At 39.9% G+C, this 26,903-nt stretch overlaps 1 protein-coding gene across 1 annotated transcript in view; it reads right to left on the bottom strand.

Annotated features, from left to right (window-relative positions):
* Positions 1 to 26,903, bottom strand: part of LOC136863746 (uncharacterized) — a 96,849-nt gene that overhangs the window by 54,446 nt on the left and 15,500 nt on the right. Inside the window, exon 3 of the mRNA XM_067140098.2 lies at positions 3,171 to 3,502. Within this exon, the coding sequence (XP_066996199.1) occupies positions 3,171 to 3,502 (332 nt within the window). The remainder of the gene's footprint in view (positions 1 to 3,170; positions 3,503 to 26,903) is intronic.

Here is a 26,903-nt window from a genome sequence, read left to right as displayed (position 1 = left end):
GTGCATGTCTGGAATACGGCGATGATCAGTTGAGTGTTTCGAAGGTACATTGAAGTTTGTCTGTTAGGTCATCAGCCCAGAGGCTGGTTGGATCCTCAAATAGCATCACCAAAGGTTATGCGGTTATGAGGAAACCCCAAAAACCAATGGCAGCACCAAAATGAGGCGTACTAGGCAAGATGAGGAGTGAGGTAGTTTGCCATTGCTTTCCTCACTGGGTCAGAAAGTACTATTGCAGCACAACTGACCCTATGAACAGCACCTTTCATAACACTCAGATGCACTGGTCATGCTCTGAATGTCATTACTCAGCACTACCCATACCCCAGCAACTTCCATATTGTCATAGCCATGGATGTTGACTGGGACTTCGGTGGAAGCTACACTTTACTCTGGCCTGTGCCAAGAGATGGATGCAAAAGTACTGTATCCATCAAGAAATGACAGCAGGCAGTACATTGAAGTAAATATGAACTATTTTAAATTTGGTGTTGTTGCTGTCGTTGTTGGTTTTATTCATTTTACGTCCACTAACTACATTTCAGGTTGTAACAGATGTCGAAGTGCCGGAAGTTTGTACCATAGGAGTTCTTTTTTACGCGAAGGAAAATGTACTGCAAGGTACTGGCATATTTGAGCACTTCCTCCACCAAACTGAGCCGGGTTTGAACCCACTAACTTGGACTCAGAGAACTAATGCTCTGCCGTCTGTACCATTCAGTCTCATAAAATATGTTAAGAGGCATTTTTAGTAACTGTAAGACTGGTACAATAACTTACATTACTTCTAACACTGTAGACGTTACATGGTCCATGATGATGATGGTCAGTTGAATAACCAGAGAGCTACAACCGAATCAGTGTATTCAGGCAACATGATCTGTAGCAATGTTTTAAACGTATTACTTACATACAACATCAATTCATTGAAGAGCTCTTTGGTTATGCTGGGGATGCTAAAGAACATTTCATCGAGCATTGTAAAACATTCTTAGCAATGAATCTAAGCAGGATAATTTCCAGGGTACAGCTTGAGAAATTTCTCGGAATTTGCTCCACAAGCGAGCACTGCAACAGCTACGGAGGGCGATAGTCTCTTGTTCTTAGTGCCTTACTAATATCACCAGACTCTACTAACAATTCTTGACGTACGTTTCTTGGTCAAACACATCATGGGTGCATAGCAGAGAGCCTTTGGAAATGGGGTGAGACCTGGCCTGTTGGGCCATTGTCTCGTTAAAAACCGTTGGTCTGGTGTGACGAGATTTTTTTTTTTTTTTGCTAGGGGACGCCGCTCCGACACAAATAGGTCTTATGGCGACGATGGAATAGGAAAGGCCTAGGAGTTGGAAGGAAGCGGCCGTGGCCTTAATTAAGGTACAGCCCCAGCATTTGCCTGGTGTGAAAATGACGAGATTTTATTCCTCCCCAATTGGCAATGCAATTTGTCAATGCTGGTGAATTAGTTGAACAAATAGCAGTGTTTCTTCAACCGCCTATTCTGGAAAAGATCCATCGGTTTGCATCCAGTTTTAATATAAATGTATCAATACTTCTTAAGGCGGGCTGGTGGGTCCTCAGCCATGACAATGAACACTTCTGCCTCTTCTAAGGTAAGGGTAATAATCTTTAACTTCGTAAGTTATGTAAGTTGACTCAAGGGTCTCCCAAAATGTTACCACTTCCACCCCGATGGTACTAGTGGAATTCAAGTGTGTAAGAAAATATTTCCATTTGTCAATATTCATTAGCGAACTTAAGAGAAGCTTACGAAGAAAGTACAATTGAGTCGTATGCGCGAACAAACGTCTATGTTACATTCCCTAAATATTGAGAAAAACGGCAATAAAGATAATTGTTGATCGCGGGACATGGCTACGCGAGAGAATGTAACATAGACTTTTATTCCGTAAATCAACATGTTATAAGTGCACGCGCTCACTCATTCGTACATAATGTATGCAAGCTGAGGAGAATAGTGTTTTTTTAAAGTTTTATTCTAATTATAATGATTTGGTGCGTACATCTTTCCACTCACTAGGCTCACGTTTCCTTTTCCTGCATCTGTTTTTCGTCAACTTGTGTATACTGCTTGGGGACAACAGTATATTACGACCACTACTATCGTCTGATTGCATGATTATGGTTTCGATGAGTAACTAAATACACTCAGTAATATAAGACTGAACAAACCAGAAGAATCTCCGGACTAGAATGTGTTTTTTACATTGCATTCAATTCGTGACATTGTCGAGCGCTCGCGCGTGAAACGATGTAACATAGACTTTTGTTCCATTATTTTTCAAGTGCATTTCTCTTCACAATTTCCGGAATACTATAGCCATCTGTTGAGATATGCTCAAACTACCTGCAAATACATATCCAGGACACATCATAGATGTTTGTTCTGTGAATATCTCAAATTCCACAAAAATGTAACATAGACGTTTGTTCGCGCATACGACTCAATTATTGATGGTGATCTGCAAACCATGTGGTTATAAGCGACACCAATAAACAACCCCGTGGCACGACCGGCCTCTTACGGGTTTTCACCTACCACGCCAGGTGATTTGCAAATATTTGAATGAAATGGGGTTAGTTTTCCGACATCCCCAGCCATATTAGTTGGTTTTCACAGCCATTCTGAGGGGCTCAGGCAGTAGATAGCTGTCTTTCTGTGCTCAAGTTGGCGGGTTCGATCCAGGTTCACTCCGTGGTATCAGGAGGTTCCCAAATACGACAGCTTCTTGCCGGTAGGATTAACAGCTCGTCAAATAATTCATGCAGGTCAAGATTAGAAGCACCTCGACTTCATCGAAAACCTGGTAAGTGGTTAGAGTGTGGGACATAACATCAAAAACATTATTATTGGCTTTTATAATGGGTAAGTGATACCAACATTCTCTGTCTAAAACAAATAGGACTTCCGTCACCTCTTGAAATAGCTTGTGCCATTCAAACATATCTAACTGATAATTCTTCCCTCGTTATACCCTCGTTTGTACGATATATTGCCTTTTTGAGGCCGTAGAAATACAGCAACTAGCATAAAACCATCGAAAAGACAACCTCCAATAAACGTTACTGCGTTTACCTGTCATAAAATGCTGTAGTACACAAGAATCCAAAGTTTAATTATAATCAATAGTGCAAAATAATCTCCTTACCTGCGTTTATCCCTGGAGTAATCGAAGGAGTCTGAGTCAGCGAAGATTATATCCACATCAAGCTCAAAGCCTCTCAGTGGGGAAGGGGATGTATCAGAGTGAAGAGGAATGCTGAACGGAGACGAATGAAAGGCAACCAACATCTCTGGTCCTCGTGACACCACTCTGGGTAACCAATCTCCACCACAAAACTTGACAAGTACAGGATCATCTGTGCTAGCTCCGTCATAAAATATGAGGTGGTCCCTTTCACCAGTACAGTCCCGCCACGCTCGGAGGATTCTACCGGTCTTGTTGAAGCTCGCGAGGTTTACGGCTCTCTTTATTTGAACCTGCGGATAGAACACAGATAATTACATTTGTCATTCAGATGTAGTTAGCGGGTAAAAAGTGGTTAAGCTATATTTATGACTACATAATAATTACATTGCTCCTAAAAATTTGGAATATATAGGGGTGTATAGAAAAGGCAATAAATACTTGCTAATTTCACCCGGAATGATGTGGGTTTGATTCCCTGTACAGAAAATTAGAAATATATTTCTGGAGACTGTACAATAGAAGCGTGCATCACATTCACTAAGACGGCCATTCATAGCCCTAACCGTTTTATACCACTGTAGGGCAAAAGCTGTTCTGAACCACGGTGGGCGATTTGAATGTTGCTGAACCAGCATATTTGATTGGTGCAGTGTTAGTAGGGTCAATGACCTCTGACGTCGTCATGACGTCACCAAGGTCATGACGTTATAACATCACCTAAGCTCACAGGTTCCATGTAGTAGTCCATCATTCCTGTTAGTGACCGGTTCCACACCTCGGTCTGCCAAAACTTGCCGGTCGCCTTTGCTGCCCCTTACTCAGGCTTGATGATCGAGGGCGGTGGACTGCTAGTGACCAGCAGTGATCACTTCGCTTGTTCTCAGCAAAGTGATAGCCTTGTGTCACTAATAATACTACTACTACTACTACCCCAACTTGGCAGGTTCGATCCCGGCCCAGTCCGGTGGTATTTGGAGGTGCTCAAATACGTCAGCCTCGTGTCGGTAGATTTACTGGCACGTAAAAGAACTCCTGCGGGACTAAATTCAAGCACCTCGGCATCTCCGGAAACCGAAAATGTAGTTAGTGGGACGTAAAGCCAATAACATTATTATTACTACTACTACTACTAGTACTACATGTTTTCATTCCTCCCCTGAAGGGGGAAGCGGGCCACCTAGACGGTGACGCCGTCTCTCAAGCCAGGAGATTCGTATCGGAGAAGGAAATGTGCGGAGAAGGTAAAAGGGTTGACAACCGTGGTCTATACTAGGAACTGTCCCGGCATTTGACTCAGTAAAGGAGAATGGAAAACCACGGAAAAAATATTCTTAGGACAGCCGACGGTGGGGACCAGCCCCCTCCGTCTTCTGAATACAGAGGCATAGAGCCACGGTTAATCTGTGGCCACCCCTCCTCTGCTTGGTTGGTCAGTGAGAGTGCAGAGCTCTCGGACCACGGACCAGACGTGGCCACTTATGGGCCGAGACCTGACATGCAGTGTCTGCAGTCGTTTTTATGGGCTAGCGAGGCGGGTATTGGGGATACACAATGCATCAGTAGTCGTTTGGGAAAGTGGAGGGGTATAGATGGCAGCAAATGTCATATTATAGTGGTATGGGAAGGTGGAGGGAAATAGAGTTCAATTGTTTGTTGACAGGTGGCGGGAAGAGTTCATTAGTTTGTTGCTAGAGAATTCAGCATATGCGGTAAGAGTTCATTAGTTTATTGCCGGAGAGCGTGTGACAGTATGCAAGAGAGCTTACTTTCTTACAACTCATCCTAAGTCTTAACTAGCGATTATCTCTGTTATAATAATGAGTAGGGTTTTGAACAATGACGGCTGTCGGAGAGCGTGCTCGTTTTGAATGTTGACATCTGAAAGAGTACTTCATAGAGCGCACTTCGCGTCAAAGATGACGATGTGCTATAAAGGGTAGCGCGCCGCCTATTTTTATTGTTGACTGCTGACAGAGTGCATCTGAGTTAAAGGAGGTGGTATGATCTGGAACAGGGCACGCGTATTTTGAAAGTTGACAGCTGAGACAGATTTCCTTATTGAGTGCATTTTATGTTATGTCTAGACTGTATTATGTCTACAGAGTGATCTAGACAACTCATCAAAACTCTAAATTTACAGAGCGAGTTGGCCGTGCGGTTAGGGCGCACATCTGTGAGCTTGCAATCGCGTGTTGGTATGTTCAAACCCCACTGTCGGCAGCCCGGAAAATTCTATTCCGTTGTATTCTTTTTTCTCAGCAGCTGTACCTTAATTAAGACCACGGCAGCCTCCTTCCCACTCATAGCCCTTTCCTATTCCCATCGTCGCCATAAGACCTATCTGTGTCAGTGAGACTTAAGCCAACTGTAATAAAAGTCGAAATGTGCAATTATGTCTGTTATCATAGTCAATACGAGGAAGCATACGAAAATAATTATTGCACATTGTATTTTTTACAAGTTTTTAATGTAGTACTTGCTGTTACCCGCGGCTTCGCTCGCGTAGACTACGTAATTTGATACAAGTAATCGTTCCTTGTTACTGCACTAAGATATCGTCGCTGGAAAGGTAAAAGGTTGTATTCCACAAAGCTCCTCCTATCAATTATTCTCCTTAAGACTGGTCACGCCTCCCAGCCACGTATGGATATGCAGTCCATCAGAACAAATTTTGTTGTGTTCATTTTCCTATGCCCATGTGTAAAGGAAAATGAACCTTACAGTACCGTACTGTAGGAATGTACGTTTGCATTACGTATTTGCGCACTCCTAGTGTACAATGCATGTAAGGTTCATTTTCGTTTAATCGTCGACATAGGAAAACGAACACAACGGACATTGTTCTGATGGACGGCGTATCCATATGTGGCTGGGAGGGGTGACCAGTCTTAAGGAGAATAACTGATAGGAAGAGCTTTGTGGAATACAACCTTTTACCTTTCCAGCGACGATATTATCTGAACATTCTTAAAGTATAAAAACTCACTGAAAAGTTGTGATTCACTTACCCTAGAACCTCTTTATAAACAAAATTTTTAGTATTGCCGTTTGGGGGCTAAGGTGACCACTGGTAAAGCAATCTCTGCAACAGTTGACATAGAACTGTACATGTGAGAAACAGTCCTCGCTCAAGTCGAAAACAAAACAAAACAAAACAAAAAATATGTCTTTTTAATTTTTAAAAGATATCCCTAATATAAATTTCCACGTCTGTAACATCTTCATAAAAAGAATTCAACTTTTATCTCGCCCCCGATAAATGGATTTTTCGAAATAAAAAACCAGTATATTTTCATATTTTAAAAGGACATTCCTAATACCAATTTTCACGTCTATAACATATGAAGTTTTCAAGATAAGATATATTCATTTTAAAAATTCACCCGATATTTCAATACATTTTCCCCCCTTAAGAGAAAAATTCTGGAAACAACACAATGTGTGTTTTTTATTTTATAAAGGAGATGCCAAATATCAATTTTAAAGCATGTAACATCTTCAGTTTTCGAGATATATGACCGTATAAGAATTAAATTTTTCACTTCCTTCCAACTGCCCCCCTACCCTCAGCCTTTAAATGGACTACCCGGAAACAAACGGTACGGATTTCTTTATTTATAAAGGAGATTCCAAATACCTACTTTCAAGTCTGTAACATCTTCAGTTTTTGGGATATATGTATCCTCATCAAAAGGGATTCAACTCCTTCACTTATTCACCCGGTTTTTCAATTCTTTTAATCCCCGTAAGTGGATTTGCCGAAAAAATAGGTGTTTCTTCTTTTTTAAAGGCGATTCAAGTATCAATTTTCACGTCTGTAACATCTCCCGCTTTTTTGAGATATGCACATCCTGATAAAAAGGATACAACTACTTCACTTCATTTCACGCCATTTCTCCCCATTAAGTGAACTTTTGGAAAACAAAAATACGTGTTTTTAATTTTTAAAGGGGATTCCAAATACCAATTGCCAATGTTTACTTCCTTAAACTGTTGAACTTTTGTGATATATGATGTGAGAGTCAGTGATACCGGATCGGGTAAGTTTTTTATATTGTTGCAGGTAAACTGCGGAAGTATTGGTAATAAAATCACAAAATTCGAAAACTTAGTTGATTCGAGTGACACTGATATAATTGTGGGAAAGGAAAGTTGGTTATCGGATAATATATATATAATTCAGAACAAGTCAAAATTTCTGACGTTTAGACGGGATAGAGGGTCGAAAGGAGGGGGAATTTTCATTTGTGTGAGGTCATAGTTAAGCAGTACGTTAAAATGTGTTCTCGATGACTGCGAAATAATTGGGGAGGAGGTAAATAATGCACCCGGCAAACAAAATATAGTCATTATTGGAGCATATAGCCGGCCGAAATCAGGTTTAAACACGATCACTCGTCTTTCAGAATCGACGTGTGCAAATATAAGCTACGGGAAAATAACTATAATTGCAGGAGATCTAAACCTACCGTCAGTAAACTGGGCTGGGTCAACTATGGTCGGCCTCTCGCAGGAAGCAGTTAACTTATTAGTGTGGAATAATGGCTTTACCCAAGTCGTTACAAAGCGCAGACGTAAACGAGCACATTTGGAAGTTTTTCTATTCAGAATTGATGGCACAGTTATAACTTGTGACGTAATTCGTGGGATTAGTGACCACAGTGCAGTGGCAGTCGATATCTCTTGGAAAACTTGTAATACGAGGAATGTGGGAATTTCTAAGACTATTTAGTGCTATGTGAGTGGAGACACCGTAGGTTTTCGAAACTATTTGAAGTTTTTTTTGTTTTTTGCTATTTTTTTACGTCGCAGCTTCACAGACAGGTCTTATGACGACGATGGGACAGGAAAGGCCTAGGAATGGGAATGAAGCGGCCGTGGCCGGGTACGATGCGCATTGGTATCACCCAATTATCACTGTAAAATTTGTCACAATGGAACATAATAATTGCTTTTACACATATCAAGTGAAAAATCCCTGGAAAATTAAGAAATACCGTCGTTATTTGAGAAATATGAAAACATACTTAAGGCTTGTAGACAGGACTGGTTTATGGCGTACTACGCTGCTGGTGCCGTCTTTTGTTACTTTCTTCAGGTCCAGGGCTAGCACCGTGGAATGGGAGTGCTATGTCTGTAGATTCTCATTATCTTTGTCCATATGACTAGAGCGGCCAGTTCAAACAGCAAAATGGAGGTCAACAAAAAATAGCATGATCCCTGGACCAATAAATATTTTTAATTCTGTTCGAACGAAAGTAGCTCGATCCCTGGACCAATAAATCACTGGTGCACTGAATTTTTTTTATGTACATTGGCCATACCATTTTGTCGCCTATTAAATATTGCATATCGCGATACAATTCATGAAATGATGATGTTTGACAAGTGAAGCAATGAAACGAAAGCAAAGAAAAAGCAAAGAACTTCAGTGAACACAGATATCACACACGAAATCGTTGAAAGTGTAAGACCACACACGAAATCGTTGAAAGTGTAAGACAAAAGACATACGTGTGTCACTGTGAGCGCAACACCAAATGTACTTGTAAAGTGGTAAAGTACGTATACATACTATTCTACAAAAATCAAATATTTCTTAATTTGCCAGGGATTTTTCACTTGATATGTGTAAAAGCAATTATTATGTTCCATTTGTGACAAATTTTATAGTGATATTTGGGTGATACCAATGCGCAATATACCCGCCGTGTCCTTAATTAAGGTACAGCCCCAGCATTCGCCTGGTGTGAAAATGGGAAACCACGGAAAACTATTTTCAGGGATGCCGACAGTGGGGTTCGAACCCGCTATCTCTCGAATGCGAGCTCACAGCTGAGCGCTCCAAGCCGCACGGCCAACTCGCCCGGTATTTGAAGTTGTATACTAATTGGTCAAAGGAGGGCAAGGAGATGGACGAAATTTGGGAAAACTTCACAACAATTTTAAATACTGGACTGAATAAATTCGTTCCTATGAAGGTAATTAGGAAAATTCAGATCCGCCATACTAGATACACCGCGATTGTTAGGAAGCTTAAACGTAAGACTAGCAGGGCGTTCAACAGAAGAAATAATAATTATACGTGCAAAGTGGAGTATAGAAGTTTGGTGAAGCTTTTGCTAGCAGAAAAGATAGTTGCTAAAGAGAAATATCTTGACAATATTTTAAATAAAAATTGAAGTTCCTGGAACCCTTTTTTAAATATATACGAAGATTAAAGTGAGAGAACTAGTCAATTCTTCCTCTTTGTATATATGGGGATATATTTGCGAGGACAGATATATATAAAGTGGAAGCATTAAATAAGCACTACGGAAAGGTTTTTAATCCAGCGGCACAGTTATTCAGGGACAATTTTCCGAAAACTAATAATGATTTCCAAATTAAAGCTGCAACATTGTGTGAATATCTTCTCAAACTCAGGAAAAATAAACCGGGGGAGTTGGCCGTGCGGTTAGAGCCGCGCAGCTGTGAACTTACATCGGGGAGATAGTGAGTTCGAATCCCAATGTCGGCAGCCCTGAAGATGGTTTTCCGTGGTTTCCCATTTTCACACCAGGCAAATGCTGGGGCTGTACCTTAATTAATGCCACGCCGCTTCCTTCCCACTCCTAGCCCTTTCCTATCCCATCGTCGCCATAATACCTTTATGTGTTGGTGCGACGTAAAGCAAGTAACAAAAAAAGGGAAGTGGGCCAGATTCTCTTTCTCTCACTTCAATCTTCGTATTTATTTAACAAAAGGGTTCCAGGAACTTCAATTTTAAAATATTGTCAAGATATTTCTCTTAATGAAGCGATCATACGATACTTAATAATAATATTTAATATATCACTGAAGAATACGAAGTTTCCAGAAGATTGGAAGTCGACCATTGTAGTTCCTATTCACAAAGGGGGTGACAAGAGCGACTTGAATAACCGCAGACCGGTAAGTTTGACGTCAATCGTATGCAAACAAATGGAGCAATTAATAGTAGATTATTTGAGGTTAAAATGGGACTCTTCTGGAATGAAATTTTAGGGAAGGCTTCTCCTGCAAAAGTTAGCTCTGTTCCGTATGTCAAGATATATCGGATAAGCTCGACAGTGGTCAAGGATTGATGCAATAGTAATTGATTTTGCTAAGGCCACATCTTGTGCCACATGACATCCTCCTTAACAAGTTAGCGCGTACGGGCATTGACGTCAGAGTTGTGAAATGGATACGAGAGCTCCTCAAAGGAAGAACTCAGCGGGTGCGCGTGGGAGAAACGCTACCTTCTCCAATGTTACGTCCAGTGTGTCTCAGGGTAGCGTTGGCCAATTCTTTTCATGCTTTTCATGAATGATATGTCTGATTCGATAAAATCGGAAATGCGCCTCTTTGCCGATGACTGCGTCATATACCGGGAGATAATGACAGAGGAGGATGAACTATTGCTTCAACAGGATTTAGGTAGATTGAAGAATGGGCGCGTGAAAATCGAATGAAAATCCACAGCGGGAAAAAAGCAAGAAAATGCGTTTCAGTAAAAAGAAAATGACAGGCAAGGGGATTACGAAATTTTGGGGGAAAGTGATGTTGAAGTTGATAGTTCTATGTACACAGGTGTTACTATTAGAAAAGACTTAAACTGGTCAGAGCAAATGGAAAATATAGTTAAGAAATCCTGGTGATCGTTACATTTTATTATGCGGAATCTGAAGAAAGCTAATTCTGGTGCCGAACGTAGAGCTTGTAAATGCTTGGTAAGACCGATTCTCGAATATGGATCTGCGAGGTGGGATCCGTACAGGGTGGGTTTGATGAATTCCCTAGAAAAAGTTTAAAGAAGAGCGAAGCGTTTCGTAACCGGGAATAGGAGGAATACCATTAATTGGGAAAGTCTTGAATCTAGAAGATCTACAGCTCGCCTTTGTGGACTTTATAAGAGCTATACAGGAAGGGCTGCCTGGAGTAGTATTAGGAATAGGTTGGAACCTCCACCGCACTTGTCGAGAAATGATCAAAAGCATAAAATTAGGTCCAGAAACCAGCATAAGGATGTGGGCAAGTTTTCCTTTGTAAACAGGACCATAAGGAATTGGAATAAATTACCTGCAGCAGTCTTGGTTATATTCCCTGGGTATCAAATCATATAAGAAGATAATTAGTTCTAGTGTAAGGTGAAAAGTAAAAGTTTAATTTACGGAAACCGAATTTGTGATTTTCTGCTGGGTTTAGATTGTGAAATTAGTCGTTTTTCTTATGGTATTCTCTTTCCAGGCAATTGCTAGTTGTATTCATGTTGTTGTTGTTGGGTAATTACAAATGTTTTTAACTTTACTCTATTATCACTTGTAATGTTAAGCTAATAGTAAGTTCAACTTATACTATTGTAAGCTGTAGTGTTAAGCACTGGGAAATACTAACGTTTTGGGTGAATTTGTATATGATGATGGTGATGATGAATTTAGAATTTTAAACGTAAACTAGTAGTATTTCTTATAATATTTTATTTTCAGTGATTTGCTTGTTGTACTGTTGCTGTTGTCCTTGTTGGGTAGTTATGTTTTTAACTTTACTTTATTCTTATTGTAATGTTCAGCTAGTAGTAAGTTGTAGGGTTAAACACTGGAAATACTTAAGTTCTGTGTGAATTTTTATATAATGACGCTGGATTTATAAATTTAAATTACTATTGTTTCTTGTCATATTTTCTTTCTACTGAATTGCTTGTTGTGCTCTTGTTTTCGTTGTTGTTGTTGTTGTTGTTGTTGTAGGGTAATTATGGTTTACAGTCACTTCATTATCACTTATAATTTTAAGCTAGTAGTGAGCTCAACATGTAGTATTGTAAGCCGTAGTGTTAAGCACTGGAAATATATACTTTTAGTATGAATTAGTATATGATGATGCAGGATTTAGAATGTTAAATTAGTAGTATTTCTTGTAGTAATTTCTTTCCATACAATTGCTTGTTTTACTCTTGTTTGTTTGTTTGTTTGTTTGTTTGTTTGTTGTTGGGTAATTAATTTATTATTATACTACTGTAAGTGACCATTGCCGCCCAGATATTTCCCGTTTGCGGTGTATTTGATAATAATAATAATAATAATAATAATAATAATAATAATAATAATAATAATAATATCTTTTTTTGCTAATTGCTTTACGTCGCACCGACACAGATATGTCTTATGGCGACGATGGAATAGGGAAGGCCTAGGAATTGGAAGGAAGCGGCCGTGGCCTTAATTAAGGTACAGCCCCGGCATTTGCCTGTTGTGAAAATGGGAAACCACGGAAAACCATTTCAGGGCTGCCGACAGTGGGGCTTGAACCCACTATCTCCCAATTACTGGATACTGACCACACTTAAGCGACTGCAGCTATCGAGCTCGGTAATAATAATAATAATATTCACACCATTTTCACCCCCCTTGTATGTATGTATGTATGTATGTATGTATGTATGTATGTATGTATGTATGTATGTATGTATGTTCAGTCTTCAGCCCTAAGGCTGGTTGGATCCTCAACAGCTCTGCCATCAGCTGTCATAGATGGACTAGGCATCACTGAAGAAACGCACTAGGGTAATGAGGAGTGAGGTAGTTTCCCGTTGCTTTCCTCACCGAGCCAGAAGTTGCTATTATATGTCAGTCTGCCAAGCCCACTGAAATGCATGCACCAACCGACCCTATGAGCAACATTTTCACACCATTCATAGCAGAGACTGGCAGCAGAAGGAATGGCATTACTAGCATCACTCATACCTCAGTCACTTTCATATTGTCATAGCCAAGTATACGACAGAGGCAGATCAATGAAAGTAACAGAATTACTCTAGCCCATACCAGAAGACATAGTGCAATGTAAACACTAGGTCCTGCCAGCAAAGGCGTTTCAACCCCCTTAGGGAGGGAATATCAAAAAATCCTCCCTTAGTTAGCACCTACATATTAATATAATTGTATCACCAACATTTCATTTCTTTATGTCCAGTAGTTTTGGCTCGGCGATGATGAGTCAGTCAGTCAGTCAGTGAGTCAGTGAGTCATGACATGTTCTTTTATATATTTACTAGCAAGATACCCGTGCTTCGCTACGGTATTATACTGAAATTAATAATTGAATGCTAATTGTTTTAGATACGGTATGTAATCCACCGAAATTCGCGATCTGACTCGTCTTCTGCGAGAATCCACCGAAATTCGCGTTCTGACTCATTTTCTAAGAGATTACAGCAAATTTTCTCCCATTTTTCAATCTTTCTTTCCAGCACTCTATTTTGTACTTCCCGGGCTAGGTCCAGGTATTCCACCCGGTCAGTTGGGTCCCTAAATCTTTGCCATCTTTTCCTATAAACATTTTTAATATGGATCAAATCCTTCAGGAGATCCGGCGTGGTGTCGTCTTGGGTGCCTTGGCGGTAATGAACCCGCGGCCGCACTGCATTCTTAGTCGTTACCCGTCCAGGACCCGTTTCCAGCGCGGCATCACATTTGACGACGGTCCAGAACATTATTATTATTTTTATTATTATTATTATTATTATTATTATTATTATTATTATTATTATTATTATTATTATTATTATTATTATAGATGTTCTGGTCTCCACAGTAAGACGCTAGACCGCTACTTGGCGGTAAATTACATCTGCTGCCATTGTCATTGTTGACAATGTGACCAGCACCATTGTCGCGCGTAGGCAAGTGTGCGGGATTTCTGGCGATACGAAACACATACTTCCGTGCATTATTGGCCTTATTATAGAGGTGAACAATTGGACGGTCAATCTCATTCCTATCGTTTATTTCAAATGTGTTAACATTTTTTACTTATATGCCAGGAGAATCTACTGTAATCTAAGAACGTTCTCCGAAGGCTGTTAAATACGAACTCAGGAAAGATTAAAAATGATCTGTTTATGATCAGAATAAGTACATCGAAAATATACAGGGTCAGGAATGGAATGAATAAAGCCCCATCTAGCGGCAATAGGAACTGTGCACTCCTCTGGGGCAATGATCGATGAATGACAAATGAAATGAAATATTGGACAGTGTTGCTGGAATGAATGATGACAGGGAAACCAGGAGTATCCGGAGAAAAACCTGTCCCGCCTCCGTTTTGTCCAGCACTAATGTCACATGGAGTGACCGGGATTTGAACCACGGAACACAGCTGTGAGAGGCCGGCGCGCTGCCGCCTGAGCAACAGAGGCTCCTTATAAGTACATTATGAACAGGAAAATCAATTGGTCCCACCTCCTTTTACACCCCACCGCCGTTAAGTTTATTTACCTCCCCCCCACCAAAAATATTAAATGAACGCGTGTTTCTTTATTTTTAAAGGAGATTCCAAACACCAATGTTGACGTCTATTACTTTCAGTTTTGAGATATAAGTATCCCCATAAAATAATTCACTTTTTTCACTTCCTTTCCCACTTCTCCCCCCTCCCCCGCCCCCACAAATGAATTTTCCGGCAAAAATACTTGTTCCTTTAATGGTAAAGAATCTTCTAAATACCAATTATCAAGACTTAGTTTTCGATTTATGTATCCTCATGAAAGGAATTCAACTCCTTTTCATTCCCCCCTCCCCCAAGATGGTTCCCCCCCAAAATGAGTTTTTCTTTGTTTTTAAAGGAGATACAAATACCAATTATCACGTCTGTAACAACTTTAGTTTTAATTAGATGTACGTATTCTCATACAATTAAGTCAATTAATTTTTCAATTCTTTTACCCCTCCCCCCTTCATTGGATTTTCCGAGAATACGTGTTTCTTTACTTTTAATTACTTTTAAAGCAGATTCCAAATATCAAATTTCACGTCTATAACATCTTCATTTTTGAAATATCAGCAGCCTAAATAAAGGAATTCAACATCATGTTCAGTTATGTTTACCCCCCCCCTTTCCACCCAAGTGGTATACCCGAAAACTAAAAATATACGTTTCTTTCGTTTTAATAGAGATAAAAATACCATTTTTCACTTCTGTAATATGTTATGCTTTTTGAGATATACTGTAGAAATTCTCATTTTAAAATTTCACCCCTTTTTAGTTCCTCTCAAGTGGAGTTTCCAAAAAAAAACAAATCACCTATGTTTCTTTACATTTACAGGATATTCCAAATACCCACTCTTTACGTCTGTAACATTTTACGTTCCTCAGATATTCTGTAGGTATAGTCTTTCAAAAAATCCACCCCAATTTGTCACTCCTGTCTAACCACCATTAATTGGATTTTCTAAAAAAACAAAAAAATGCGTGATTCTTTATTTTTAAAGGAGATCCCATGTGCAAAATTTCAGTTCTGTAATATCTTCAATTTCTGAGATATATGTATCCTCATTAAAGGCATTCACCGCATTATTCACCCTTTTACACCCCTCCTATTGGGATTTACAGAAAACAAAAAATGCGTATTCCTTTATTATTAAAAGAGATTGTAAATACCAATTTTTACATCTGTAAACTTTTAAAATTTTTAGGATGTAGACACACTCATTTTAAAAATTCACCCCCCTTTTCACCCCCATTATTTGGATTTTCCATAAACGAAAAAATACCTGTTTCTTTATTTTTAAAGTAGATCCCAAATACCAATTTTCAGGTCTGTAATATCTTCAGGTTCTGAAATATAAGTAGCCTCATTAAAGGCATTCAACTTGTTTTTCACCCTTTTCCACCCCTCCTATTGGGATTTTCCGGAAAAAAATACGCGTTTCTTTATTTTTAAAGGAGACTCTAAGTACCAATTTTTACATCTATAAACTTTAAAAGTTTTGAGATATAGATACACTCATTTTAAAAATTCACCCCCATTTCACCCCCACCCCGTTAACTGGATTTTCAAAAATCAAAAAATACGTGTTTCTTTATTTTTAAGGTGATCCCAAACACCAATTTTCAGGTCTGTAATATCTTCAGGTTCTGAAATATAAGTAGCCTCATTAAAGGCATTCAGACCCATTTTTGACCCTTTTCCACCCTTCCTATTGGGATTTTCCGAAAAGAAAGAATACGGGTTTCTTTATTTTTAATGGAGACTCTAAATACCAATTTTTACATCTATAAACTTTAAAAGTTTTGAGATATAGATACACTCATTTTAAAAATTCACCCCCCTTTCACCCTCCCATTACTTGGATTTTCCTAAAACAAAAAAAATACGTGTTCCTTTATTTTTAAAAGAGATCAAAATTACCAATTTTCAGGTCTGTAATATCTTCAGTTTCTGAGATATAAATACCGCTATCCTGTTAAAGGCATTCAACCAATTTTTCACCCTTTTTCACCCCTCCTATTGGGATTTTCTGAAAACAAAAAAATACGTGTTTCCTTATTTTTTAAGAAGATTCTAAATACCAATTTTTACATCTGTAAACTTTTAAAGTTTTGTGATATGGATACACTCATTTTAAAATGTCACCCCCCTTTTCACCCCCTTAGCGACGGAATATCCAAAAATCCTCTCTTAGCGAGCACCTACATCTTAATATGAATGTATCCCCAAAATTTCATTTCTTTATGTCCAGTAGTTTTGGCTCGGCGATGATGAATCAGTCAGTCAGTCAGTCAGGACAAGTTACTTTATATATATAGATAGATTTTCGGATAGAACCGCTAGTAACATAGATATGTGAGGTTAACATTTTTGGACTTTTCCATAACTACTGTTTCCGCTAGCGTGAATAAAATTATCAGCCTATATAAGATAGTGCTTTATTTATTCGTAGTACTTACATTCTTTTCCGTCATTTTCTTATAACTCGGCGTAAGTATAAATAAGAGATTATCTCCATTATCGTATCCACTATGGAAAAAAGAATGTTAGGACAAAAATGTTTGGAAGTTGTACTTTCTACCACTTTGGATACATGGTATTTTTCGATAGATCTGCTAATAAGGCAGACATGCGAGAATGACAATTTAGACATTCCCTGAAATGCCATTTCAGCTTGCGTGAATACCATTATTCATGCCCTACACGATATCACTATATTCCTAACATTTACATGGCGAGTTTCATTACACTTTGTTCAAAAATTTTCTAATAACATGCCATAAGCATAAATTCGCGATTACCTCTGTTATAGTGAGTACGGTAAAAATGTTCGGACAAAAATGATTAGAAATGGTATTTTCTTCTACTTTTGTTATGTAATATTTCTCGATACAACCGCTGCTAACGTAGATATGCGGGGATGAAACTTCAGAATTCGCTTATACTACCATTTCAGCTAGCATGAGTAAAATTATTCAGAGCCTACGCGATTTATTCTAACCTTCACATAGCGAGTTTCATTACGTTCGGTTCAGCCACTTTCTTACAACTCGGAATAAGTGTAAATTCGCGATTATCTCTCCTATTACGAGTACGGTAAACCACAGTATGAGAATAATAATTGGTTATCCTAGTTTCTACAACTTTGGTGAAGCACCGTAATGTTTTTCGATAGAACCGCTATTAACGTACATATGTGTGAATAAAATTTTGAACTCACAAATTATGAGGTGGTGCGTAGTCGGCGTGAAGCAGGAATTGAACTCCGAGTCTGTGCAGGCTCACTAGTTAAATATCCTACTTTCAGATATGACGCTTATGCTCACTTTACGACCTTAATATAATAGAAATGCCGGGCGAGTTGGCCATGCGGTTAGAGGCGCGCAACTGTGAGCTTGCATCTGGTATATAGTGGGTTTGAACCCCACTGTCGGCAGCCCTGAAGATGGTTTTCCATGGTTTCCCATTTTCACACTAGGCAAATTCTGTGACTGTACCTTAATTAAGGCCACAGCCACTACCTTCCCACTGCCAGGTCTTTCCCATCCCATCGTCTCCATAAGACCTATCTGTGTCGGTGCGACGTAAAGAAATAGCAAAAAAAAAAATCGAAACGTTATGAATTCAGCTGGTCAGATTAAAATAAAAGGTGATGTGTGGTCGGTTAACTGTTCAGCTCGAAGACCTGCAGATCACGAGATAATGCGTGGTCAGCTTGAACCAATTATTGGACCAATACCTCTTTAGAAAAGTGACCAGCGTATTAGATTTCAGCTCAGAAAATCTTATGGGAGATTATGTTCATCATAAGCGCTTGGAGATGTAGGGTGCTAGATTTTTTTCGCAGGAATTGGTTTATGTAAATCTACTGGGTTGACGTATTTGAGGACATTCAAATACTGTCGGGCTGAGCGAAAATCGAAACTGCTAACTTGAGCTTGGAAAGCCAGCAGCTGCAGACAACTAAATGCCGGAATTATGTCCCGCAGTTCTTTTACATATTAGTAAATCTACCGATATGCGGATGACGTATTTGAGCACCTTCAAACATTACCGGACTAGGTCAGGGTCGAACAAGCTTATTTGAGCTCAGAAAGACAGTGTCTGTCCTAACGCAAAACACGACCACAGCCTTCTGAGACCAAATAAGAAGATGCCTGATACGAGAGTCCCGTTTCCTCCCCCCGAAGCCAGAGTTACTTTGCTCAATGCTCCTGTTTCTGCATTCGCGAATCTCTTGGCTGAGCATAAAAATCGGTGTTTAGGTACAATCTCCGCATTTTTTCAAAGGGGTAAGTGCTAGTTTTAAAATATCGACTCTCTGTGTGTATGTGTGTGTGTGTGTGTGTGTGTGTGTATTTTGCTTGGGAGTGTACGTTCGTTTTCAAATCACGCGAATGGTAGTTTTCCGTCTGGATGTCTAACCAATCCACGTGATAATAATTGAGATAAATTTTAGCTCGGTTTTACGGCGAGATGCCCTTTTTAAGTATTTTCTATTGTCGCAGTCCTATGGCTAGATGTCTAAGCATCAAAAAGAGCATTAGACTGTAAAACAGAAATAAAAACACATGTAGAGAAAGTGGCAGAAGACAAAGCCCAGGGCATGATTTTCTTTACTGAGCAATATTATTATTTGACTACCGTATTTTCTCGACAAGTATTTTCAACGACATAAAAATGAGGAAAGGCTAGCGATTACCTTAATTAACGTGCAACCCAAACATTTGCCTGGTATCAAAGACATCTTTAGTGCTGCAGTCAGCCAGATTCGACTTGGCTCTCATTGTGCTTAAGCAGATAGGAGTACCCAATCCACTGGTGACCTCTAAACCGTTAAAATTAAAATTTTCTCCTGGACTCTGTATAAGGCCAACACTGGGTTCACAGATTCTTGGTTCACGTTAACAATATCTATAAAAATACCAAACCTATTTGTGACGGTGTCCCGCTTCCATTTGAAAGTCCGGGACTCGTTGGAAACAAATTTGTGAAAGAAAAGGAATTCGATGAGGAGCTATCAATATCAATGGGACTTATGTAAGACAGAAAGTTGAACTGGCTGTGTCAGGAAAGATGATGCGTCAGGAAATGTTAAGAGTCAATGATATTCTAGTAAGGGAAGATAACGAGGAAGGGAGCACGTAAATGGACGAATAAAGTGGGTAGGGATTTGGTTGTTGTGTTCAGTGTACGGTGTCCGGGGGTAAGCCCACTCAGCCAGTGAATTATGGAAGGGATTTATTTATTTCATCTGCTGTGGTTAAGATGCACGAAACATGAGCTTATCTTTGACGTTCATTGGTACACATGAGTATGCCACGGAACAAAAGGAGGTGAGGAGTGAAATAGTTGTGGTAGGGTAGGGTCGATGCCAGTTAAATCCATATTACAGTGTAAATTCTAGATAGACAGACTGGTCAATTTTGTGGAGAATTGACGTAATAATAGGCGGTAATTGGGCTTTAACCCACACAAATGAAACTTTCTTCCTCTGTGTCCGAATTCCTTTTACCACTTCTGCACGAGGATCAAGGATGATTTTCCTATATTAGTAGTATAAAGGTTCTGCAACGCTGATCATATAACACGACAATAAATCGCTCAGAGAGAGTTGTAGAATATGGTAGGATCCCTACTCGAGCCGTAAAACCGGGCGTAAAATATGGATGCTGTCGGAGATATCTTGAATTCACTGCATAAGGCAGAATCTATATCAATATAAGCACTATCTAGTGTATTTGAATTCCAGTCCTTCTATCCTTCTGTGTAGATATGTTGGGCGTGAGGCTATTCTGTCAGGTGGCTATACAAGCTGACAGCGATGCAGTTACCGGTAGACGTTTCTTTTGGGGTAGTCAGCTTGGATATCTTGTACAGTATTGAAGAGCTTCCTTATTGGAAGAGCTTGAGAATGTATTTTCCCACTAACACTGCGTTCGTTGATGGAGAGGAGGTTCAAGTGTTTCAATTACCAGAGCTTACGTTGGTTGACAACATTGCTCCGATACGAAACACACCGAGCTCGATAGCTGCAGTCGCTTAAGTGCGGCCAGTATCCAGTTAACGGGAGATAGTGGGTTCGAGCCCCACTGTCGGCAGCCCTGAAGATGGTTTTCCGAGGTTCCCCATTTTTACACCAGGCAAATGCCGGGGCTGTACCTTAATTAAGGCCACGGTCGCTTCCTTCCAATTCCTAGGTCGTTCCTATCCCATCGTCGCCATAAGACCTATCTGTGTGCGACGGAAATCAACTAGCAAAAAAAAAGAAGCCATACGAAACATGAGGACCTCGTACTAACATTTTTCAGGTTTAGCCAACAAAGGTTTGGAGGCCGTAGCAAAACATCCCTTTCCGTACTTCAGGAGAGTTCGAATCAAGGATCGGTAATAAAACAGCACATTTTTAGGTCACGCCACACCATGAGCCACTAATGTCTCGTAAGCTGTTGGCTGAAATATGGCATTTACGGAGGATGTAATGGATGTTCCGAGATCGTCAATTTTTGGTCGATGTTGAGTATTAAATATGGCGCCACCAACTTATATGGAAAGGAATGTATCAGGATTTAGCTTATGTATAAATGCAAATATCGTACGCATACTGTAGAACTTATATCTCAGGAAAAATGTTAGATGTGAGGTCCACTGTGTAAATTTTAGAAATCAACGGTACTAGAATAGAGCCCTTTCGAAGGTCTCGTGATATCATCCGAGGACCAATTGACATGCCATTGTGAATCACGTGGAGATGTCTATATTCCAATAGACAACTTAGGTTCCCAATGCGTAATTTGTCTTCTAAAAGCCTGGATAAGTACGCTGTCGTAGGCAGAAGGAACGTCAGTGTACAACGCTCCAACGTAATTGCTGTTACTCAGAATAAGTTAGATGTTTGTAGTTAGATGTACAAGTGTGTTTCTTGTACCTTTCCCAACAGAAATCCGTCTGTTGATGTAAAAGCTCCTAGTGATGTTTTATACAACATTGTAGTCGGTGTTTAACCATCCTTTCCATAGTTTTGTACAAGCAGGATATCAAAAGACAGTGAGCCATATGATGAAGATTGTCGTAGATTCTTACTATTCTTCAATAATGGTACTAAACGAGTAAGTTTTATTGTCAGAGCATGCACGCTCTGGAACCACATCCCGTCCAAGAGCTTCAGTACTTTATGTCGAGCAATGGATGTGTTCAGTAGCATTCGATAGTGGGGCTTGAAGCTCAAATGGACGAAGTAGTTGATGTAATTTCTCTTCTAGGGCACTGAGTGGTGTATAAGCCTATATACAGTGAATTACATTGAATCATGTGCCATTTGTCACAGTATGTCTTCTTTTATTAAAATCATACATGAAGAAATAATTTCGGGCAGTTCTGTGAGTTTCAAAAACGGCAAATATTCCGTCACAACGTAGCGGGACATAGCTAGGAGTTAAGTTATAATATTGGCGCCAAAACTGTCACTTTTAAATTTGAATAAGTGTTTTGCTTTCGCTAGAGTTTGTTGTAGAATGAAAATTAGGCCCCTCTTCACCGTTAGGTGCCTTTGGGTGTGGAAACAGAGCGAGGGGGATTGTACCATAACTGAGCTAGTCTGTTCGCATAGATCACCGAAAAAAATATGTTTATACTTTATTACGTCCCTTCGTAAAAATGTTCATTATCAGAGTTCACATATTTGGTACTACGGCCTAATGCACTTTCCTGCGTACATAGGATGCAACCGGCCCATGTGTTTAATTACGTCACCTGTCAAATATAGTTTATGCTGAGCGTATACAATGAACGGAACTTCGTCGCGTATGATTCAGGCCGAAAGCTGCTTCGTATCTATTGACCTGGAGTGGACTGCCTTGCTATAGGCTATAATATAATCAACTCCACGGGATGTAAAGCGACTGGAGTTGGAGCTGGCAGAATTAGAAAGCTAGGCTGATGTTGCTGGGTGTTTTCACTGGCATCTACTGTCACCACTGTTAGTTTCTTCACTCCAGTAATTAGGATGTAGGCCTGGGGGTCCACGTTAACGCATTGTAGACGCATGATGATTTATTTTTCTACATCACTTACCGGCTCAGCTGAATAACACAAATTTAATGCAGTAACCACAGCTGTGATAACTAAATTATGGTTAGATACATTTCCTGGGTCACCTTCTTCACGCTTCCCCAGTTCTCACAGAGTCCTGGTAGTCTGAATGTAGTTTAAACTGATTGTAGTGTATTATAGTATCTTCTTAGAAAATAGTGTGTTTATTCCATTACTGTGAAATGTGTGTGTAGTATAGTATCTGTGGTATCTGTAGTAACTCTCTTATTAGAATTCTGTTATAGTAATTATGGTAGATTTAACTGAAGTTTAGAATTGTGTAATTATTGTGTATTATTCTCTGTTTCCAGTAATTAACAGAAATGTTCATCCTGATAGGGTGCTGTAGAAAAAATCGTGCAACTAAATAGTATTTTAGTGTATTAGTAGCCTATATTAATTACCTTATTGTCGTGTGATCTTTATGAACTCTCCTAGACAATATTTCTTTCCTTCCATTTTTATTTTGTACAGAATAATTTATCTAATCTTTCCTTTTCTTTTTTGCTAGTTGTTTTACGTCGCACCGATACAGATAGGTCTTACGGCGACGATGGGACTGGAAAGGGCTAGTAAGGAATGGCTAAGAAGTGCAAGTGTAGGAACTGTGGGTGTGGCCAGGCATTAAGGAGTATGAGGGAAGATTTGGAGAGTTTGAGGGAGATGATTATGATTCTCTCAGAGGACAGGAAGGAATGTAGGTCACTAGCGATCAATGTACAGGATACAGTAGGTGTAAAAGGGGGATGGGAAGGAAAGGGTGAGTTGTAGAAACAGGTGGTCTAGTGTTTTAAGGGGGAGGAGATTGCAGGCCAAGGCCTCCATTGAGGATCAGAATTCAGGACAGGTGTCTGTGAGAAATCGGTACGAGTCACTGTAGATAGAACAATCGAGGGAGGATGGGGAACAGGGAACTGTTGCTGATAATTGTGGAAGTAGGAGATAGGGAAAAGATAGGAAAGGGAAATCTGGAGTAGTGGATAGGAAAGGACAGGTGGAACATGGTCATGGGGTGGAGAAAAGGGAGGAGGAAGTAGCTTCTGCAGTTGTCAGGCAAGATAGGACTGCCAAGGACAGAAGGGGTTGAAATGAGGTGGGTAGGGTTGAGGATCTGTTCATGGGAGATTCCATTGTCAGACATGTCTGAAAAATGTGTGGAGGAAAGGGTACCAGGGCGGAGTGTTGTAGTTGTAGTGTTATCCAGGAATTAGGTTGAGGCAGATGTTGAGGAAAGTAGAAGAGAAGGAGGAGGGGAAAAAGAGAAGGTGGCATCGTTTCACGTTGGTACTAACAACGTAAGACAAGCAGCTATAAGTAACAACATAGTTGGTGATGTGTGAGACCTGGTAAATGGAGCACGGGTGAAATTTAAGGTCGCGGAGATTGTTATCAGTGGAATACTGTGTAGAAGGGATACTGACTGGAAGGTGATTGGGTTGGGTATTTAAATGAGACTATGGAGTGGGTATGTGGGAAACTGGGAGTAGAGACTTCTAAATCCTGATGGCTGGGTAGGAGATAGGGATCTGCGCTCAGGTGGACTTCACTTAAACCGCAGTGATACATATAAGTTAGGAAATTTGTTCAGAAGGGTTATAGCGAGGTACAATGAAGGAAACGGGGTGTCCTAGGGAGCGGTGAGAAGGGAACAAGGAACTGTAAATCAAGTAGGAATGACATAAAAATGTTAGTGCTGAACGGTAGAAGTATTGTAAAGAAAGGAACAGAATTAAGTAATTTAATAGATATATACTTACCAGATATTGTAATAGGAGTTGAATCATGGCTGAGAAATGATATAATGGATGCAGAAATTTTCTCACGGAACTGGAATGTGTATCGTAGAGATAGGATAGGAATGGTAGGAGGGGGAGTATTTATTCTGGTGAAAGAAGAATTTGTAAGCTACGAATAAGTTAAAGATGACAAACATGTAAGGTAACTTAGGGAGATCCCGACATGAGGGAGAACTCGACATTTTTAAGCTTAGCGCCTCTGGTAACCACAGTACTGCACAGATCAAACTTGCAACTACATATACTGGAGCCGTGTGGTTTTGTGCTCATGGTCATCCTGTTAGCTGAAGATTATCACTATAAATACAAGGCATATGAATAATTGAAGGTGAGTAAGTAAGTGATATATGATTTAAAAGTAACTTGCTATAATATGATGAGTAGGTTGTGTAACGAAATAGGTAGATATGCGATACTTTTATGATAATGTTTTAGGTTAGGCGCACAAAGCAAGTTTCGGAGAAGCGGTCATCTCATTTCCAAATCGCCAAACCTTCAGCTTGGTAAGTGTTGCGACCTCTTGCCTGCAAATGAAACTCGGGGAGATCTAGACACGACAAGCTGGGAGATCTCGACACTGTAGAGATCTCCCTGAATCTCTAAACCGGGATACATTTTTGGGAATAGCGTTTAATGGTGCGTTAATACTACAGTTTAGTAGGAGTAATAATGTATGACAACGTAGTGTATTAGGATATTTATAATATTTTTGTAATGCGATATTTTTATAATAATGTTTGTATTGTTAAGTTAAACTCAAATGACGGAGGTTGGAGACTGATCATAAAGTAGAAGTTTCGCATTAATAGTTTTTCATCTAAATGGCTATAGGTGGAGGATGCCACGCAAATATGTGTACAAAGGTCTGCTTGGACGATGGAATGCAGAAGATATGGCTGCTGCTATTAAGGACTTGAAAGAAAATGGAACTACTTTAGCAACAGCTGCGAAATATTTCATTATTCCAAGGAATACACTAAGATCCGGAATACTATCTCGTATATCTATCAATAGAAAACTAGAAAAAGGAGTAACAATTGACAAAGCTATGTAGGACCATTTAGTCAACCATATTTCTCATCTCGATTCTAAGGGGTTTGGGCGAACAGTGACCGACTTACGAGAACTGGCTTTTAGTTTCACTCAGAGGAATGGTGTTAAGAAGCATATTTAAAAAACAAAAGGCAATGGTTGGATATGACTGCGTTTTTCAAGAGCCTGTTAATACTTTTAATGCCAGTCTTGCCTAAGCCACCGACAAAGGAGGTCGCATTGAGCGGTGAGTCCCGGGAGGGGGAGTGGAGTTCGAGAGTGTGGAGTGCTGGAAGGTTGCCGAGAAGTGGGCCGACAATGATTGGTATAGAGCAGTACAGAGCGACGATAGGAAGATGGCAAAGGAAAATGAAGAAGGAAGAAAAGAAGCCAGGTGGGTGTAAAATGGATATGGAGAGGAAAGGAGAACTATTGTTATCGGCAGCAGTGATTATAATTTTATTATGTATTGGGGGAGTCGAGTTGAACCCAGGCCCGTCATCTAGGAGAAATGAGAAAAGAGAAAATATGGACGCAATCAAAAGAGCTGTACGAGAGGTGTTGACAGAAGTTTGCCCTTTCGGGCAGATGAAAGAGATGATTGAAGAACAGTCCAGTAAGATTGAAAAAATGGAAGTATGGATAAGAGGAAAAACGGACGACATAGCAGCACAGGTGAGAAATAACACCGAAGAAGTGGTAGCATTAAGGGGAAAAGTAGGGCGACTTGAAGAGGAGAATTTAAAGCTGAAAGTAGAAGTGGAAGCGAATACTTTAGATAGAAGGAAGAAGTGCTTGTTTATTTATGAAGTGCCTGAGGAGACGAGTGAAGTCAAAGTAATTACAACTTATAAAGTAGTGGACCTAATACAGGGAAAAATGAAAATAAATTTTAGTGAAGTGGATATTGACGATGTGCAGAGAGTGGGGAGAACTAGAGGCAATAGGCCTATAAAGGTTCAATTGTTTTCAACGTTGATGGCGGATATTGTGTTAGCAAATGCGGGAAATGTCCAGAGGGATAAAATATGGATAAGGAGAGACGTGGGAAGTGACGCGATCAGAAATGAGAGGCTACTCAGAAAATACAAGATGCTGGCTATAAAACAGGGGCTGAGGGCAATTATCAGAGGTCAAAATTTAGTGGTGTCAGACAGGAATTGGAAGAGAATCTGGTCTGTGGATAGATTGATGGATTTATAATTGAAGTTAAAACAAGGGGGAGAAAAGGAGAGTAGTGCAATAAACTGTAGGCAAGTGAGGCGAAATAGGAATAGCAGTGTGCTGAGGATGGACTTAGAGATGAAGTCAAAGCGGGCTGAAGAAAATGGGAGTAGTACAGCGATTAGTGGAGAGGATAGGCAAAATACAAGAAGCAACAGTGTACCGTGTGAAGAGAGGCAGGGGGAGGTGTCCAGTGATAAAGTGACCGATAGCAGTGTTCGGAGTGAAGAAGTGCGGGTAGAGAGGCCAAGTGAGAATGTGACTATTTGCAGGGAAGAG

The sequence above is a fragment of the Anabrus simplex genome, chromosome 2, assembly GCF_040414725.1.
Source record: "Anabrus simplex isolate iqAnaSimp1 chromosome 2, ASM4041472v1, whole genome shotgun sequence".
NCBI classification, from domain to species: domain Eukaryota; kingdom Metazoa; phylum Arthropoda; class Insecta; order Orthoptera; family Tettigoniidae; genus Anabrus; species Anabrus simplex.
Note: the sequence above shows the minus strand (reverse complement) of the source record. Positions and strands in the feature narration are given on the sequence as shown.